General features: G+C 31.6%; 3 protein-coding genes and 1 long non-coding RNA gene across 5 annotated transcripts; 2 read left to right on the top strand and 2 right to left on the bottom strand.

Moving 5' to 3' along the window:
- LOC109362957 (protein NUCLEAR FUSION DEFECTIVE 4-like) lies at positions 631-3,564 on the bottom strand. The gene is made up of 3 exons (XM_019609061.1): positions 3,036-3,564; positions 1,563-2,479; positions 631-1,367 (listed from the first exon to the last, which is right to left on the bottom strand). The coding sequence occupies exons 1-3, from the start codon at positions 3,357-3,359 to the stop codon at positions 881-883; spliced, it is 1,728 nt and encodes a 575-aa protein (XP_019464606.1). The 5' UTR covers positions 3,360-3,564; the 3' UTR covers positions 631-880.
- LOC109362958 lies at positions 8,091-10,095 on the bottom strand. The gene is made up of 4 exons (XM_019609062.1): positions 9,842-10,095; positions 9,472-9,717; positions 9,064-9,204; positions 8,091-8,524 (listed from the first exon to the last, which is right to left on the bottom strand). Exons 1-4 carry the CDS (start codon positions 9,842-9,844, stop codon positions 8,171-8,173), a joined length of 744 nt encoding a protein of 247 aa, XP_019464607.1. The 5' UTR covers positions 9,845-10,095; the 3' UTR covers positions 8,091-8,170.
- Positions 16,491-18,724, top strand: LOC109361527 (protein CHLORORESPIRATORY REDUCTION 6, chloroplastic). Of its 2 annotated transcripts, XM_019607005.1 has the most exons (5): positions 16,491-16,756; positions 17,551-17,682; positions 17,783-17,991; positions 18,099-18,331; positions 18,624-18,724. In XM_019607005.1, the coding sequence occupies exons 1-4, from the start codon at positions 16,558-16,560 to the stop codon at positions 18,303-18,305; spliced, it is 747 nt and encodes a 248-aa protein (XP_019462550.1). In that variant the 5' UTR covers positions 16,491-16,557; the 3' UTR covers positions 18,306-18,331; positions 18,624-18,724. The 2 variants fall into 2 exon arrangements, with proteins under 2 accessions (XP_019462550.1, XP_019462549.1); XM_019607004.1 differs by lacking the exon at positions 18,624-18,724 and having other exon boundaries at positions 16,492-16,756; positions 18,099-18,586.
- Positions 16,882-17,408, top strand: LOC109361528. The gene is made up of 2 exons (XR_002109304.1): positions 16,882-17,111; positions 17,351-17,408. It is a non-coding gene; the product is annotated as an uncharacterized LOC109361528 (long non-coding RNA).

The following is a 20,260-nucleotide window of genomic DNA, read 5'->3' as shown; positions in this document are numbered from 1 at the left end:
GTCAAATCAATTTTTCAATTACATGCTTTTTAAGGTACAATTGTTATTAATACTGTATCATCAAATCTGTTATGGTAATGATATAGTGGTATAACAATTCAACCGATAATTCACTAATTAAACATCATACTAGCAAAATTAGATATAAATATATAATATGTTAATATTAATTCAAAAACCAATACAAAACCAATAATTTTTTTATTATTTTCACTAAAAATTAATTTTAAATAAAAACCAGTCAATATGACTGGTACGGTTTAACTGAAAACTGACTGGTATGACCGGTTTTGGTCAGTTTTGACCAGTATGATTACATGACTGATATAATTATTGTACCGTACTGGTATTGGGACCTGTCTAACGATTGAACCGGCCGACACAAACCAGTTTTTACAACATTGATACAATTAATATAATATTAAAATAATAAATAAGTGCGTATTTCTCTTACTCCTAAAGCAAGCAATCTCTCTATACATGGTGGCCCATTGAAGTGATAGCAGATTAATAGTTCTATATTGTAAGGCTAGCTGGCTAAAAGGGCATGCCAGTAGCATAGAATCCATAAAAGTGCCTAAACTTATTCCCAAATCACTTTCAGCAAAGAGACCAAAATCACACATTAGATTAAATAATATATAGCTTATATACACATAAAGTTGAGTACTATCAAACCATTTTATTTTTGTCACTCCTCACCTCAGCAGTCAGTGACAATCTTTCAACCTAATATGCATGCTACAATAAGCATTACACACATGAAACCAAAATAATACAAAACTTTATTGTGCAAACAAAACAAGTAGGACCAAACATGTTGGAGCATTTCACAGCACTTTGAGGCATATATCCAGCATTGAAAGTGCTTGACTAAATTTTAGTGATCAGAAGTTTGAGGCAGCCTAAAGGAACCACCAGCATAAAGCTTTTGGTAAACAGGTTTAATTCTCATACTCAAGATAGTGCTCAGGATGGTGCCCACAGCACATACACCAGCAAGGATCAAGAATGTGAGCTTAAAGCAATTTGGACCCACACATGAAGCACTTGAAGCAATGAGGCCTAGACCATGTTGCTTTGCTGCCTCATTATCATATACATACCCTGCTAGTAGTGCTGAGAAAAGGAATGCTCCAAGTGGATTTCCCAAAGCCAAGAAGTTGCTCATTAAGCCAAAGTCCCTTAAACCAAAAAGCTCTGAAACAGTTGGAATCACTACCGAAAATTGCACGCCATAGCATATGCCAAGAAATGCAATGGCAGGATAAAGGGTTCCCTTGATAGCATAGGCAAAAAGAAAGTATATCATGATCATAATTGTTTGAGTGCATGCCATCCAAACAGTCCTTGGCAACGTTTTAGTCCTGCAAATTGTCAAAAGTAGCATAACATCTAATTATTCATAATGATTGCAATCATGACCTTACTACATTTTTATCATCTTATTACAATTGGTTTAATGTTTTATGCATATATATTATATATCTAACATTGTTTCTAGCTGATATGATAATGAAATTAAATCTTGAATTCTTGTACATAGATGTCATGTCACTCACCTGACAAAATGTTCTGAAACAACTCCTCCACCAAGCCGACCCACAAAATTGAAAAAACTGAAAAGTGATAGTAAGGTAGTGGTATCTTTCACACCTTGTGCAATGCCAATTTGAGCTAGATTATTAAGAACAGTGATCCCAGTTCCAACACCAACAAAGTAAACAAAAAAAAGTAACCAGAAATCAGCTTTTACTAAAGCCTCAGTGAGTTTAAAATCTTCCCCTCTTTTAGGCCTTCTCTTCTTCTTTACTGCTCCCTCTCCCATAGCAAGAAGCATAGCCACCTCAGATGAACCATCATTATCATCATAACCTCCAAGAACATTAGCTGATGAAGAAGATAGAAGGGGTTGTGCCAGTGTTTGATCTTCTTTGCGTTCTTGAATCGGAGAATCTGGTTCTAAAGAACCAACTTGCTGCTCCTTTGTTTGCGATCGGGTACCTTTTCTAGGAAACAATGTCATCTTTATAGGGATAGCAAGTGGAGCCATGAGAAGGAGAATCAACACAGTTACCAAAATATAAGAAGCAATACCGCTTATTGGGAGAAAATCAGCAAATATATTTGTTGCAAGAATGTATAAACCCAAGACCAAACTAGAAACTTGAACAAAAAGAAAATGCCCTTTTTCTACAGAATCTTCACCAGTAGCTGGAGTACAAGGCCTAACAAGGAACATGGTACTGAAGCATAAAACAGGAATGCCAACTGCGAGGAACAATAAAAACTCGGAAGACGAATCATGAAGAACAATTTTGAAAATTTGAGTATAAACCGAAGCACTAAGCCCCGAATAACCTTTGAGGATTCCAGCAACTTTGCCTCTACTGACAGGGAAATTTCTCATGTTGGTTACAAGAACGGCAGTGGATAACCATGCACAACTGTTGGCGGCAACAGCCAGGGCCAACCATAACTGCAATAGGACACAAGGGGTTCATAATTTAGCTCTTTCCACCTTGTTCTATTGGATCTAAAACAAGTACACAACCTTGATAACATCTATTCCATACATTTCTATCATAATAAGTCCATTTCATCAACTTGTATTGTATCCAAAACACAATTTTCATACACATTTGAGTCATGACAAAAAATTTATTATTAAAGTACTGGCCTCTGGGGTTATATATAACCAACAAAAGTTACTGATTTTAGATATGTAGTAGTGAATTGTTATCAATTCTAAATAGATGACAATGGGAATTTGATTTCCTCAATCCAAGGGTGATTCTCCTACAACTACACTGATTAGCAAACATTTTAATATTTATGTCAATTACTGAATTCACCTCAAGAATTGATAATTACTAATAACATGAAAACTATGGATAAAGGAATTAAATGAAAATTTAAGAGGGGGGATTGATTCATACTAGTATTCAGACAAGGTTGATACCATGATTATTCATTATGATATCTTGTTCCTATCATGATTATAAAGAAGAGAAGATGAAGAAGAAAATACTAACCAGCCAATAAGGAAGGGAGGTAAGGGTTTTAGAGAGAGAGAGGTAAAGAGTACCAAAACCAAGGAAAGAGCAAACAGCACCAATGAAAAGAATGACTGAAGGAGGAAACTTGTTAGAAGCAAGACCAGGAAGAAGACCAACATTCTCACCTAAATCATTAGCAACACCAAGAAGAGTAAGTTGGCGCTGGTTGAAACCAAGAACAGATTTCAAAGAGTGTGAGTAAAGTGAAAATGCATAAGCATTCCCTGAAGCTATCTGAACCCACACAGAAGCTCCAAGTCCCACCCATGGTGGCCTGCTTCCTCCTTTCAAAATCAACATTTTCTTCTTTTCTCAATATTTGAGCTTGCATATGCACAAGTTACAAGGAACTAGAACAAGAATGTGAGAGAGTTTGTGTCAATGATGTGTATTTAACTATGTCATAAATGCACTTCTGTGTTGTGTACTTGTCATACTTGTATTTTATTACTGAACAAAACATAAAGGTTCCTCTTTTGACCGAACCAACTTAGTTTCTTAAAACATGTAAACATGTTTGTTAAGTAAATATCTCCAAACATTTTGTTAGTGGAGTACCTTTATTTAAGTTGACAAACAAGATAAAGTCTTCTTTAGAAACTTATACAGATTTGAAAAATAGAACTTGTTTCATGAATACCAAACTAGGGACACTATAAAATGTTCTTTTGCCCTTTTTATGTATTTTCTTCTCAGTGGCATAATAATAAATTTTCTAACCATTCTCCAAATATTCTCCGATGCTAAGACAATGGATATGGAACAAAACCACCGACACTTTACAATAAATTTAAACTTTTTATATAAACAAGATTGTAATAGTTGAATAATTTCTACCAATAAATTTCACATTTATTTTTGAAATTTTGATTGGGCCAATGTTTAGGTTTTGGTAGTTATAATTATATATGTAATAAGTGATTGGTCCGATTAAGTGGACATCCTCAAAGTTAGTCTGCTTTTCTTCAGAAGCTGTCCTTCTGCAGGCCTCAATTCATTTAACCAATAATTCAACTGGGCCAATCCGTTTAATCAACTTTTTTAAATAAATCACTTATTTTAGGATTCTAGCCTGTGCAAACTGCGAGATAAAGGGGCTGGCTTGTTATCACACTTTTTTTTTGGAATAGTTGAGTAACAAAATTATTGATCTTTAGGTTTGTATCTACTATACGAGTAACAAAATTATATTTAAGTGATTTTATGTGGGGATAAAATTATTACTATTTAAGAGAATTAAAACAATATTTGATAATATATTTTAAGATAAAATTATATAGAAACGTGTTAGACAATAAATATTAAAATAGAATTGAAAACTTGCCTATGTTTTTTAAGGACTAAAATGGTAATGGGTTTGCAGTTTTGATGAAAAAGATGAATTAGAGAATAACATAGTAATAACAAAATGGACTACCTAACCATTTAACTTGTACCATTAGGGATGTATGTGAGCTTGAAAGGGAAATAGGTTCAAAATGGAGAAATATTTACACCTACAATTTTTGTTAATCGATTATTAATAGTATGACATGTGTTTAATAAAGTTTGAAGATGGAAGAAAGTATAATGGGATTTTTTAAATTTGTAGGTGCTAAATTAAAAACATCTCTATGTAGAAACCCCTTCCAACAATTTTTTATATACAAAACACATGTTTCGTCTTATTATGTGTGACAAAGAATTGCATTCCCTTAATCTTGAAGCAACAACAATCTCGTAGTAGTCGATCATGCATGTTGTTCTTAACCTTTGTCTTTTATACACCCGATTAATTTTATATGTATGAAAGTTTCAGGTTCATATGAAAATTTTCCAAATTATATTTCATGTTTGATGTCATATTTCACAGTTCAAATTCATTCCCTCCATAAATGGGGTGATGGAGATATGCGTTTTTATGTTCCTTTATCGTTCTCCAAATTTATACGATTTTCAATATTTTAGCTCCATGTATGGTATCTCGTTCCCATCAAAAATAGTATCTGCAACACAAAAACAAAAAGAATATGATAACTTGGTAACAACGTATAAATAATAATCTAAAATACCATCAATCATGCATACGTAAAGAAAAGTATTTAACCAAAAAGAAGAACAATAAAAATCAGCAATACGAATACAAAAAAAAAACGTATCTCGTATGAGTATAAAGATAAAAATAGATTGAAGTAATTACAAAAAACTAGCACATAGTACGACAGAACAATCGTGTGTTTCAAATATGATACGGAATTTAGAGACAAACCGTAACATAACTGGTATTGCTGATATTCCAACCACCAGTGTAACGTTCGAAATGGTGGAATATATCTTTCCGGTAAGTTCTTTCTTTAGCAAGCACCAGAGTCTTGTTATTTGCATGACCTGCAACATCACCTTTTGTTCCTGATCATATATAAAAAAGAAACGTAAGTTACCCTTGTTAAGAAATGAATCTTGGGTAATGAGATAGAATTAAATAAATAAATACATTGTTGGATTAACGGATGCATGAGCTCACTCACCTAGAATAGGTCAAAGAGATGAAGAAAGTGCAGAAAAGAGAAAGAGAGAGAGGAAGAGAAGAAAGAAAAAGGGTTTTGGGTTTGACGTGAAGTGAAGCATGATGATGATTAATGTTTATGGTTAAGTTTCACTTCCAAACAAGGGGCTGGGATCCTCTCCAGTACTGGAGGGTCCAGGAATGTGAGGTCCAGATTTAATTTTATCATTTATAATATTTTTTGTTAAAAAATACTTTAAAATCTACACCATTTAAATCTTTTTAAAACCACATGTTATAATCCTATGTGGTACTGAACCCTCCGGTAATGGAGAGGATCCATTTTCCCAAACAAGGGAATTCGTTTGTTTGGGGAGAGTGATAGAAGAAGACATTGCATAGACATTACTGTAGAGAGATGTTCTTGTTTCAAATTTGTTTTATAATGACAAATTTATTATTTGATTGTAAATATATTATAACAAGTTATATTTCTTTGCTCTTTTGAAATTATTGTTTTTTCAATACTCTAGATTATTATTATTCTATAACATAATTAAGGTAACATGTTTGACGTATGTTATATTATTGCAAATAATGATGTGACGATAATGTGATAAAAAGATATAATATTTATATCTAATTATGCTAATATTAGATTTTTAATTAAATGAGGAAACAAATTATAAAAAAATAAAATAAATTAATTTCAATTCTAAAATATCATTATAGATATTTTTAAATGTAAAAAATAAATTATCATAATATAAAATATTCTATATGCATCTAGTTTAAGATAGCATGAGATACTTTTATATATTTTAACACTTTTAAAAAGGTGGAATTAATCCGGTAGATATGGCAACATATCATCATTAGACTTAAAACAATATACTCAATTGCCATTTTTAACTTGTTTAGATCTTGAAGGACTAAACTGCAAAAACATACAAGATTACAGGGATTATATACTTTGAATTTCAAAATCCCAAGATTTCGGATTACCTCTTATAAGGTAATCTAATATCATCAAATAATTTTTAATTTGTTCATATATGCTTGTTTTACCATTAAACAAGTCTTAGAATCAAGTTTTGGCATACAAAAATCTTACATTGTGGTACTTAGCAATAGATATTTTACTCGAATGAGATTATCTTCTTCCATACATCTTTTCAGAAAAGTGATTTAATATGGAATATAATATATAGATGAACCAAACTTATGTCGGCATTGCTGTGGAACTTTCATTAATTTTTCTATTTCTTCTACCTTCAAATGAAAAGTGCATATAAAACACTTGAATTAAAACTTCACACCGTAAGCACAATCCTTAAACATATTTTTCTTAATTTAACCACCAACGCACTTGTAAAATATTAAGATATTTTAATTGCCCATAAAAATAGAATTAAAAAATTGTCTTTGGATGTTTTATTTTCTTCTCAACTGAATTAAGTGGGTTAAGAAGTACTAATAACTACGGTTTGCATCTATGACAGATTCAGTGCGGCTACAGTTCCACACTTCCACTGGCGTGCAGCAAATTATACAGAACTTATTATGTTCTTCTTTTTATGAACTGAAATGTTTATTCTTGCTAAAAATAAAAATCGTAGTCCTAATAAGGACTTAGGTCCTAAATCATAGTCCTAAAAATCATAGTCCTAATATAAACTTCAACAATATATAGATAATACAATGAGAGTATATAAAACAATATATAAAACACATGCTCTGTAAATGCATATATCTTTTTTTCACCCTTTTATAATTGGGTGTAGTTCAAGTGCTGCAAGTGCAACAATTGAATTTTCAAGAATTGAATAAGTGTTGGAAAATAGAATCAGCCATAAACCTTCATGTAAGATATTCAAACAGAGAATAGAAAAGTTCATCTTTAAAGTACCACCAACTTGTTTATTGCCTCTTGAGTTAATTTTGATCTCAACAATTAGAATACAAATTCTTGAGTTGTATTCGCATATTTCTTATCAAAATTTATACTACTACTCGTTAGAGTTTCTCACGGCCCTTAAATGTTTGATATCTAAATAACCATTATTGGTTTAAATTACATGCACTAAGCACATGACAACCATATTAGTAATACATTTTTGTTACTTTCAAAATTTATTTTAGCTTAGTCAAAAGCACGATCAATGACTAGCATTTACTAACAAGTACTATCATCATATCATATAATTAAATGTACAGACCATAACTTGGAATTGGCAATCACGTGATGCCATTAAGACAAAACCCCTTAACAAGTGATTAATTAAACAAAATCTTTGATTTCGAGAAAGACACAGAGAGAACTTTGAACAATTCACTTCAGTCAAAATATCATATCATAGTAATTAAAAAATTAAAGTAGAGTAGTAATCTAAATCTAGCTAGTAACCTTTTCTTCCCTTTGTCGGGGCTTATTCATTCTTGTAGCCACACTTTTGAATTTGGGTATGTTATTGCAACTAGGCTACATCATTATACTTTTGCTACTCTCCCTCATCATTGATCATTATTAACATTGTCACATGTTCTTGCAACGTTTTATTAACCATAATAAACACAACATAACTTAAATTATGATGATAATGACAATTTAAAACCTTGGATTTAGTTAGCACATAGGGGATCTATGAGGGATGCCTTTTCTTCTACTCATGTTGGTGGCTATGTCTTCATCTGAAACCTTATTGTTATTGGTAATTAATCTTGCACAAACATTCCATCCACTCCTTCTCTTCCTCACAATCTCTGTGGTGCATGCCATACTACTCATATTCTCTGACCCTGATGAACCTGAATACGAGCTTATTGGCTCATCACAATCCACAATGGTTGAACTTGAACGAGTCATCTCATCTTCCCCCATCATGTCTTGCGGGATTAGAAAGTCGGGACCTAATTGTAAGGAGTTGCATATCTTTAAGAAGGGTGAAAGGTCATTATAGTGTTTCAGTACAAAATCCACCTACATAAAAAATCAAACTAATTATATATAAACTAAGAGTATGTTTGGTTCGATAGAATTATGTATTCCAAATGCTGAAAGTTAAGCTTCAAAAGTTATGTTTATTTTCATATGATGATATTTTTTTCAAACACATTTAGATGTAGAATTATGCTTATCTAGAACTTTTTTTTACAAAATTAATCTCAATCAAATACACTAAATAATCAACTACCCTTACAAAAGATAATCTGTTAGTAAAGGTGGAGTTTAATATTTAACACATGAATGACAGATAATATATCGATAGTATAAAAAATAGTTACGTCGTCACTATATACTTATTAAATCCCTACTACTTTGATTAATTTTTTGATGTTGAATTTCAATTCACACGTAATCCATGCACATAAGTAAACACATACATAAAGTTAAAGGATAAAATAGCTTTAATTTGAATTGCTATATTCCATGAAGAAACTATATGGTTTAATCCATAATTCTTTCTATTTAAACCTTTCAAAAGCACTACTGTTTAATTAGTATATATATGTATGTACCTTGCATCCAAGAGAGCAATGGATAAACGGCTCTTGCAGACTTCTATCACAGGAAGTGCAATAGTTTCCTGACCCTTTGAAATGTCGGTTTTGAGGTCTCTTCTTGATGAACACCACTTTTGCACTATTGATGGTATATGCCTACAATTCAATTTCAAACCATATATATCAACTTGGATTCCATTTACATCTTTGGTAGAAAAATTGAATTGCTGTCTAATTAGGTAATCTTGTAGTTAATTATCAGCATCCTAGGCTCAAACTAGTGTTGAAAAATGTTAGGAATATATGTAATTTATATTTGTATTTAATGAGTAGATCATACACCGAATTAAATCATAATTTATATACTTTTATCGAAACTCCAAAGGGTAAGTAACTATATACATATAGTTATTAAGTATGTACCTGAACGTTGGAGCAGTCTATGAGTTTCTGAAGATCTTCCAACCTAACAACATCATGATAAACATAACGGCGAACCTGAAGAAGCCTATGAAAGCGATGAGATGGTAAGCAGTGTGGACAAATACTGGTGCAACAATCTAAGCAACAAACGTTCTTTTCATTCTTTTTTGCATTCTCATGGTAAGAGCACCCTACAAAGAACTTTTCTTTATATAAAGCTTCCAACCATGCAGGCTTTTGGTATCCCTGTATTAACCATATAACCAAAACAAACCTAATAAATCACTCTTGAGCCAAAAGGGTGCTCATCAATAAGCATAATTCTAATAGAAGAAAGAGGAGAAAAAAGAAAGAAGGGAGTTATTCAAACCATGATAGTGGATGGAAATTAAGACTTGCAAGCTTAGAGAGTCTCTCTCAATAATCAATATCCTTGAGCCAAGGAATAGTGTTCAATTATGATGAACGATAGAGAGGACAAAGAGAGAAGAAGGGGTAGTAATGCAAGAAGATATGAATATTTATTGTGATTCACGAGAGGAGTAAGGGCATATATTTATTATACCTCATTTATAAGTAGCTAAATAACATTTTTTGTCAATGGGATAAGGGCTTCTGATATGAGAGTAAAGAGAGAGAAACAGAAAGCTAAAAATATAATATTTATGCATCCAAAATATATAGATTTATACCGTCAATGTGTTATCTATTATTTTATTTAAGAGTCGACGTTCATTAAAAATAAATGATAAATAATATAATGATAATATAAAAGTTACACTACTATAAGTGCTTACATCTTTTTCTCATCAAATAAATAAGTTAAGATATGACATGAGGGAGAACGTGGGCGCTGTTTCCGTGTCTCCCATTCTCTCTAAACTATTCTCTGCTCATCTTCTTGGCGTAAGAGCTCTATTGCTAAACAAACTAATCTCTTCTTGAACCAGCTGCAATAGTAAAAAGAAATATATGTGATAATTGTCACCTCCTTTCATTCAATATATATTTGAAACAACCACTTGTTAGTAGACACTTGATTTTGGACTTTGAAATGGAGAGTAAAATTCATTATTTTGTGCAAAATGATATATAGTTATAGAGTGATGCATGTGAATGCTTAAGTATGTTCAACTCCTATAACCACTTTCGTTGAAGCACTTTTCTTAATTTTTCAGGGAAATTTTAATTTATTAAGCTTTAATTTTTTGGTGCTTAATTTCAAAAGTTTTAAAAATAAACAAAAGATAAAAATGCAATACTTAACATGCGAGTCTTAATACTCAAATAGAAGTTATAAACATCATCAATACATTCTTTTGGTCCAAAGAAGGTACATAAAAGGCTTTAATTATAAACACATATTATAAGGAACTTGCACATTACATATGTTTAATCAACTATCTCATCCTACAAACTTAATATGTATTGATTTTAGTGTCAAAGACTTGAGTTCCATAAACGCTTATTCTGATATACTGTGACACTTCAATCATATAAAAAAACAGAAATAAAGACTTCTCTATCCAATATGGAAGAAAATCCATACTCAATTTTAAATATATTAGTATATCTACAAGGGGCATTGAATAAAATTAAGTTCATCAATGATGTAAATGGAATCAATTCTGCATTGTATATTTTAAGTCGGTCAGTGGTGGACAGAAGTTTAAAAATTAAGTGCTTGAAAAGGAAAAGGTGAGAGAGTTTAGATGAGAAAGCAGAAGAGAAGTTGGAGCCACTTTTGTTTCTTTAATACCCTTTGTGTTACGTTGGATTTCTGGACATCTCTGATCAATTCAGTATGCATAATCAATAACCCCTTTAAGGTATGACTTCAAAGCTAAGCATCAAAAGCATTCAGCAAAACCAGTTAACTACCTACTTAACAAAACATATAGCATGAAACATGGTACCGGAGATTTAGAGCATACTTGTTTGAGAACCGGAAATTTATAATAATAACTATACATTTATCTGGTGTTTAAAATTCTGTGACCTGCTCCTACTTAATTCACTAAGAAGAAAAGTTTGTTTCATATATTTTGATGTCTAAATATTATTATGTAGTGTAAAAGTTTATTACAATTTGATTAAAATATTTTTATTTAATTCATATTTGAAACTATATAAAAAATATGGGATTTCTAAGATGATGTATAAATATGTATTAAATTCTTAAAAAAATGGTTAAATGCAAGTATAAATGTGTATTAACGTCGGTAATAGCAAGGTATTATCATATCCAATATTTTTTTAACAAATTGCTCACACGATTCTAAACTAGTAATAATGATTAAATGCTATTAAGAGTTAAGAGCCCGATTCTATAACTTAGAAGTGTTGGTTGAATTCTCAAATATTGTAAAATATCAAATGCAAAAGAAGATTTATTCTTATCTATAAGAGGAGTGAATAGTCTTCCCTAAAACAAACAAAACATAGATGAACTCCCTTCTTAGAATGGTATGAAAATCAATCCAATGTTATCTCTATTGGTTTTTATATAAACAATAACCATTTTTTTTTATCTCATTAGAGTGTTATTTTCATGCAATTTTTAACATCTGGTATTACTGAACAAGCACACTTTACCAAGTGCCCCAATTTCATGGATAAAAGGAAGGAAATTGTTCCTTGAACATTAAACTAACCACATAATTTATTTAATTTTTATTTTCTAATTTTTGTTGTTGTTAATGGCTGAGGTTTTTCTGTTCAAAACTAATAGCGGGCTCGAATAGTGAGTGAGGTTTTTGAGGAGACTAGTACAAAGATGTGTGCACAGTGATGTTCAAATCTAACTATAAATTCTGAACAATTTCCTAGCTAATTCGTAACTGGCCTTGATTATGACATGACATTGCTAAAAAAAACATGTTTTATGAACATACTATTGCAGCTGGGAATGTTGGTGCTAGTAACGACCACTGAAAAGGTTTTAGTTCTTGTGACAGCAGGGAAATCAGTGGGACCAAATTTGATTGTTCCACTTTTGACTATGGAATTGGTATTTTGGCTTAGCTAAACGGTTTTCCTAATTCTACTGGCTGTGACTTAGAAAATGAAGCAACTAGATAAATCGGTGTAATTGTTTTCACCGTTTTACAAAAAGACAAAAGCGAAGCCCAAGAAATATGATATATTAGTAATTGTCCAAAGCTTTCTCAATTCTCATCTTCTATATATTTTGTGATTAATTAACTTAAACAAGGGCGATTAAGGATATATTATATACTTAATTTCAATGCCAAATTATTCAGCCACTGAGAGTAAAAACGTTCCTAGCTAGTGCTCTATGGTGTGCATGTGGCAGGATAGGGATGGGAGCATAGCCAAAATGAGCCTGCTAAAATCTGAAACAAGACATGTACGATGAAATCCCATGTTTTTTGGGAAACAAATCAACCACTCCACTAAAACCAATCACACTGTGTACTTTAATAATTATGTGGATTTGTAACAAACGTTTCACAGACAGGAACAACTCATTAAGCACTAGTACTAACTAGCAAAACTAATGACAAATTATTTATGGGCTTAATTTAGTGCTAGTTTTGAGGACCTTGCTTCTTGTGCCGTTCTGCTGTAACCAAGAGTTATTCTTGGGGTTTGGAAGAATAGGACATTAATCTTTGTTTCTTTCTTCTCCCTTTTACCCTTTACCTTTGTTATATTGATTTTTGTAAGCTCTGTTCACGTGATCCTTAACCTAGTCGTGATAGCAGTGAAATCGTGCAACTTTTGAAAAAATAATTTTATCAAGAAACTGATATCTAATTTGATTTAGGATTTTGTTAATTAACCTCAGTTTAAGCACCCAAAAAAATACAAATCGTTTCGTTATTGTTTTATTTGTAGCCCATAGGTTAAGGTTAAGAAAATCCTTTAATTTATATAAGCTCTATGTATAGGTTCTAAGGTAGCTTTTGGTGATTATTCTAAGCAATTTGGCGTTAGCATAGTTCTATATATTTTTTACGATTCTGTTATTTCACTAATTTGTGAGCGCATAATAATCTCGAGACTTTAGGTCAGAAAACACACAAAAATCTCTATGTACAATTTGACTTCAGATCGTACACGTCAATTATAACATCTATATATCATATAAGAAGCCTTAGAGGTGGGAGAAGGGGAAAAAGAATAGGAAAGAGGCCAAGAAAACCTACTAAACAGATCTCACATACTCATAATTAATATCCTATGATTTAATCAATTGAAATCATGACAATTCTAACGCTCTAATTGATGTAGCAACAAAAATCATAACTCTTAAATTCGGATCATCCATTTTTATTGTATTAAATGTTAGTGATAACAGGAATGAGTTAGGATTATCTTTATTAACATAGATAAATAACTCAAAAAATAAAGGGAAATATAATTCTTAATGACACATTTATCATTTCAATTGCAATAAAATTACACTTTTATTATTAAAAACAAAGGAAAAAATAAACATTTATCTTTTCATTAATGAAAAAGATCATTGTTCATGAGAATGGATAGTTTTTGGTATATGTATGAGGATCGGAGGGTTATTTTGTCACAAAAATAAATAATGTGTCATAATATATATGGGAAAAAGATGTACACTCAACACTATTATTAACCTACTCAACAAAATTATCTGCGTTGTGTTAGAGTGCCTGCAAATGTTGTAACAAAAATGAAGATGAACCTCGTAATGAGAAATCCATAATGGAAGTGATTAACAGGTCCAATTAAATGAACACCGACCATCGGAAGTAGGATTCTTAATCTTAATAATATCTTAGTACCAAATCACATAGCAAAAGAGAACAAGTACAGAAATTTAACTGATGGAAGAAAAGAATTGTCACCCCCACGTGCCATGAAAAGTAGAATGCTATCATAGTAGCAAAGGACCTCACGTGCAAAGGATCCAATGACCTAAGTTACATAATTTAAGTGTGTACAAGGAGACCGACAACATAATAATTATTCTGAGTACTCTCATTTGATTCTACATTTTTTCTTATAATAATTCAAACTATCTCTTTTTCCCATTCTCTTATCACTACCCAAATCTTAAAAAATGAACATGATAACTAAAAGTTATGACTGGGTTGTTCTTAAAATATGATTGTTATGATGATATTAACCCTTTTCCTTCCTCATATAAAATGGTCAAAGGTCAAAAGATCCAAAGATGGGAGAGAAAGAAAGAGCTAATAAGAGTATCCACATAACAAACAAAATAAGAATATTCTTCGTTCAAGTTCACCATTAGAGAGATGTTGTTCTTGTTCCTATTTTGGAATGGTAAATAAGCATTATTTAAGCATTATTCTTAAAGTTGTTAATCAACATTAAAAAATGGAAGAAAAAATGTTACAAAAGAGATAAATATAAATGTGAGAACGGAAATAGAGTTGCACAATTTGTGGTAATTTTGGTTTGAGTTGTTTAAGTTGTTAGAAAATGTAAACAAATATAAAATAATCAGTATCATCCATTTAAAATCGATAAATCGAAAATGTGTTACAGTATTGTGGATGTTGTAATAGAATGAGAAAGTGTGGGTCAGCGGGTGAGGCGCACGAGGGGATCCATCTGCAGAGTCCAGTGCAATTCTACCTCAACCTTACTTTGCCTCTTATAGTTTAATCTCTTTCCCATTCCCACATGTCCTATTTTATTTGTCTCCCCTTATTTTGAAACCCTATATCACGTGCACACCCTTTTCCAAACGAGGGACCATAAACTAGTTATGTCTCAGATAACCTCACTACTTAATTAACCATATAATATTGTGAGTTATATATATGCGAATCGATCAAAACACCACTAATCTAATTTAGAGAAGAAGAGCGGAACTTGCACGAATAATGAATGTTGTTGATGAGAAGCGTAGGAGAGAACGAAATTGGGATTGGAAAAAAAGGTGTGGGCTTTTTAGGGGTTGGATCTAACTGAAATTCCCATTTCAGAAGAAAAAATGTGACTGAAATTCCTCTTTGTTATTATAATATATACATGACAAACTCTATAATTAGGAATTAATAAGATTATTTGCGTTCTCAATTAACTATTTACATTATTAGTTTATAATAATTTCATACTCAAATTATGATTTATTACTATTTCGACAATAAAATTTTTTTTTCGATTATTGTGGCGACTCTTCTAACAAATATTTTTTATATGGATTAAATTCCACATTTGACTTTATAGGATATATGAGAACTATCTTTATCTAAATAAAAAGTTTAATATGGTTTTTGACATTTTGAGTTTATTTTTTATAAAAATATCTTACATAATTGGTATATACTTGTATCTCTCGAGCATGATGTTAGAGATTTAATAGTATAAAAAATGATTTGCTTATAGAAATAAAACTCATTATAGTAATCTTTATATCTAGAATGATATCAATTTCTAATTACTTATTTTTCTTAGTTTACAACCAAACACTTCATCTAATTTGTGTATTGCTAATGATACTTTTGATAATAAATCTACACATTGATCTATAGATGATTGTCCTCTCCAACATTCTTCTCAACCTAACTACATAGTAAGGATCTTCAACATTGGGTTATTAATACATAATTTTTACCTTAGTTCAACATGAGAAAAATAAATCTTTTACAATAACTTGGATAACCGTTCAAAATCTCATATAACAAAAAGAAACAATGTTCAGCTATTAAATTCAGATTTCTTTTATTGTTATGATAATATTTTCAGCTTTTCAAAAAAGAAAATTATAAAAAGAAAATTGAAAGAGGAAAAGTGTTGATCCTTAACTGGGCTAGTAATTGAGAATTCAGAGCACATTGGGCCACAGACCCAAACTTTTGGCTAAAATGGGATGAAAATTATGTCCCTAATGATGTCTCATTTTTTGTCCAAAATTAATCATATATTAACACATGATTAAAATGAAAATTTTAAAAGCAAAAATTAGCTTGAAACATGAAGTGGGACATGTGATCTTCATCCCGCTAAAATGTACAAAAATGATTTGAAGGGAAGAGATAGAATCCTTGGGAAAACACGAGACATTCATTTATAGATAACCAAAGAAACTGTATTAACCGCAACTTCAAAGTAATGGCTACCACCATCAAATTCAACAAACCATTGCTTCCACTTTCAACACAAACCACTCCCTCTCCAATTTCATGTCTTTCTTGCAAACCCATTTCATTTTCTCGTGCTTCTGCTTCTGTGTATCACCGTGGAAATGTTTCAGTCTCAGTTGCCTTCAATCCTCAAGGCAACTTTGACATCTCTTTATTTGATGAAGATGGTAAAAGCTAAATTTTGTACATTTTCTACTGTTACTTTGGTCATTTTATTTTCCATTTTCTAATTCACTTTAACAAAATAGGACTAGGCCAATAATATATAGGAGATGGGCATGGTACATTATTCTAATGCAGTAATGCTAGAGCTAGCTAGTACAATTATATAATCATATAATTATAATTGGTCTGATAAAGAGAATCATAAAATTTTCATTTAAGGAGGGAGCATTAGGATTCAGGATAGTGTTTAAAATGTGCTACTCTTTATGTGTTTCAAATCTTCTTCTTAATTGCAAAAATTGTGCAGCAGCACAGTTGGTATTTTTGGAATAAGAGTTCCCTGATGTAGATATAGATGTTAAAGATGACTCATTCTTATATAGTTTTCGGTTATGGTAATTAGGATTAGTTTTACTTTAAATGGTAGCTTGGGTTTCAAGCAACTACTATTTTTTTTCATTGTATAAATTCTGTACACTTTGCCGTTGTATAGAGTCAATTCCAATAATGAAAGTTCAATACATTTTTTTATCTTTTTGCTATTTCAATTCCCTTCTTTTCTTTCTTGGTGAATTGCCAAGAAACTAAGAATAGAGGCTCTAACTTGTATTTTGGAATAAGAACTACAGCAACATTTTTGAACTAGAATACTCATCTTCTCTCTATTTAATGCAATTATAGCTTTAGGCATGTGAGTAAAATGCTAACACAATTAGTGAAGCAAGAAAATAGTAGAGTCTTATGTTGTGCTCTATGCATTTAATGGGACTATACTTGAACAGAATTTGGTTGACAGATCAGTCTAAGGCTGCACCTCCTATGCCCCCAGCCGAAGGCCGATTTGAAGTTGTTATCGACAATAATGTTATTTCTCGACTCGACTTGTCCCCTTTCCAAGCTGCAACAGGCATGAAGTCCCCTTTATCTGGTATGCTATAATCTATTGAACCCTGAAAATTATTTAACTGCTTTAGAGATATTAACTTGCATAGTTAACATGGATGCTGCCTGGTGTACTAATGTAACAGTAAAACCAAAACAATTTCTTGACCGCACAATTGGCTTTACCATTAACTATGCTAAAGAAGATCCTCGCGATCCTCGAGAGTTATCAGAGTTTCCTGATATTAGGCTATGGTTTGTGAGACTCGATGCTACTTATCCATGGCTACCTGTCTTGCTTGATTGGAGATCTGGAGAGCTTGCTCGGTATGCTGCTATGTTGGTTCCACATCAGGTGATGATATGATAAATAAGTAATGGTTTTGTGTATGTACATGTGTAGGGAAAGAGAGAGTGCATGTTTTGATTTTACCTCTGTACTTATTATATCTTATGTTGCAGATGAATATGAAAATGGGAGTTGTTTTCAATCCAGAGGCATTGGAACTCTTTGCTATGAAGAAAGTTTTTATTGTGTACTCCTGGTTGAAGCATCATAACATTCCCAAACCTAAATTAAAGACAAATGATATGGCCAGAATGCTTGGATTCGGAATCGGAGATGAACTATATGACTTAATTGAGAACCATCCACTTGATCTATCATAAGAATCTCTTCCAATATATGGTGAGTTGTATCAACACTTCAAGAGTAACTCAACTTGCAAATGAGCAATGAGAATAGAAGGGCATAGGGAGTCACTACTCATTAAGATTTAAAAACAAATGTTAATATTCGAGTTTTCGGAACTTCAAAAAAGTAACACTTGCTGTAAAGGCCTGTTTATTGCCCAATGCTTGCTAAGAGTCTCATATTCAGCATTCACAATTATATTGTACTGCAAATTTAGTCTACTCTATGCAATGCATTTTTGTCTGTATTCCTGTTTCTACCGGTTTTACTTGACAAAGAGAGGAAAAGTCTTTCAAATGCTCAAAATTTTGGATATCTACAAGTATATATTTCCATTGCATATGCAAAGAGTTGAAGTCGTGCTAATATAATAAAAGTCTTTGTTGCAAAGACCTACAATTTCATAGTTCAATTTTATCCAACAATGCCCTTAATAATAGATTATTTCTGAAGTGAAGTGGAATTTGTTCTACAGATGCAATGCTTCTGCAATGAACCGGACAACAGTGAAATTGAGTGGCTTATAACTTATTATACTAAAGGCTATAAATTGGAGGTCAACAAATATGGTATCCTAAATATTAGAGCTCCAAAACTTTATAGATTTCTCAGGTTTACTATGCTGATTGATATATGTCAAATCAGTACAAATAGAGAAATCAGGAATCTGATATATAGGATAATGTAACTCTTTTGTGACTTGTGAGACAGGTTAAACCAGGAATGTGATGTATGTCAAGTTTCCACGTATATATACAGAAAAGTTGGAAATTAAGTAAAAATAGAGATAAATATATAGTGATCAAAGTTTGGTGTGTAAATAATAAAACATCATTATTTATACCAATGCTTTGTTGCTTTGAATGGCTCATTCATTTTCAGTATCATAAATATAATCTCTCTCAATAAATATATAGAAAACCAAGAGTCTTGCCAAAAGAACTAAACATAAGGCAATGTCTTGTCATTCACATGAGCAACAAGCTTTTTAGAGTATTAGGAATGAGATCGAATCAATTAAATTGTATTCATATTGGATTAGTGCTTAGTGATTCCTCTGTATATAAATGTCAACTTGATAGATGAACACAGACTGAACCCAATAATATATCTACCATTGTAGCAATATGTGAGAATTCCATATTAATAGTCTTAATAAGTAGCCTAAAGTAGGGCGTATATATATTTGTAAAATGGACATAAAATATCATGTATTTCCCACTCTATTATATGGATAGTGTAGGTTTGTGGGTCATCTACTATATAATTAAACAGCTTAAAAATAATAATCTTATGTCATTGTCATATTCTTAAATTATACATAACAACATACTTGTTTAAACAATTTAATATTATATTTCCTTTAAGTCTAATAGAAAATCAAAACATAAAACTTCATAATTAAGATTATAATGTATGCATACAAGCTCACAAGCGAAACAGACATTTTGGATAAGGTACTGTGTTGCTATTGATCCATGACCAATTATTCAGGCCATACAATAATTTAATTTCTCACCATATGGGGTTTTAATGGCACAGTGTTCTCTCCCATGTATTAATGCTATGTGGACAACAACATGTGAGTCTAGCGACTTGAGGGGTCACAGACAGTGACTCCATTTGAGGGGTCATACATAGGTATGGGAAGGATTGGAAATAAAACATTAGATCCACAAAGAAAAGGAGACCAACAAATAGTGTATTTATCTCTGAACTAATCATGTGTGTAAGATCAAGTAGCACTTTTTGGACTTGAGCTAGTATTGAAACAACCATGAAGAGACAAGCTCACAAAAAATTATAAGCCCTCCCACTCTGCATGCATGACTTTGCATGAAATTGTTCTCTTTAGTGCAACATTGGTGATTCTAATGTTGGTTTACTAGCATTTCAACCTTATCAGTGTAGGACTTTAGGATTCAGTTAC

Source organism: Lupinus angustifolius, chromosome LG12 (assembly GCF_001865875.1).
Source record: "Lupinus angustifolius cultivar Tanjil chromosome LG12, LupAngTanjil_v1.0, whole genome shotgun sequence".
In the NCBI taxonomy this organism is placed as follows: Eukaryota; Viridiplantae; Streptophyta; class Magnoliopsida; order Fabales; family Fabaceae; genus Lupinus; species Lupinus angustifolius.
Note: the sequence above shows the minus strand (reverse complement) of the source record. Positions and strands in the feature narration are given on the sequence as shown.

What these genes read in the sequence shown, in the direction of transcription:
- LOC109361527 (XM_019607005.1), top strand. Translation starts at nt 16,558, where the DNA reads ATGGCTACCACCATCAAATTCAACAAACCATTGCTTCCACTTTCAACA. An exon ending in CTCTTTATTTGATGAAGATG is followed by an intron (nt 16,757 to 17,550) that starts GTAAAAGCTAAA and finishes TTTGGTTGACAG; the next exon opens with ATCAGTCTAAGGCTGCACCT. An exon ending in CTATGTTGGTTCCACATCAG is followed by an intron (nt 17,992 to 18,098) that starts GTGATGATATGA and finishes CTTATGTTGCAG; the next exon opens with ATGAATATGAAAATGGGAGT.
- LOC109362957 (XM_019609061.1), bottom strand. Translation starts at nt 3,359, where the DNA reads ATGTTGATTTTGAAAGGAGGAAGCAGGCCACCATGGGTGGGACTTGGA. An exon ending in CCTCCCTTCCTTATTGGCTG is followed by an intron (nt 2,480 to 3,035) that starts GTTAGTATTTTC and finishes GTCCTATTGCAG; the next exon opens with TTATGGTTGGCCCTGGCTGT. An exon ending in GTTTCAGAACATTTTGTCAG is followed by an intron (nt 1,368 to 1,562) that starts GTGAGTGACATG and finishes GACAATTTGCAG; the next exon opens with GACTAAAACGTTGCCAAGGA.
- LOC109362958 (XM_019609062.1), bottom strand. An exon ending in TAGACTGCTCCAACGTTCAG is followed by an intron (nt 9,205 to 9,471) that starts GTACATACTTAA and finishes ATTGAATTGTAG; the next exon opens with GCATATACCATCAATAGTGC. An exon ending in ATTGCTCTCTTGGATGCAAG is followed by an intron (nt 8,525 to 9,063) that starts GTACATACATAT and finishes TTTTTTATGTAG; the next exon opens with GTGGATTTTGTACTGAAACA.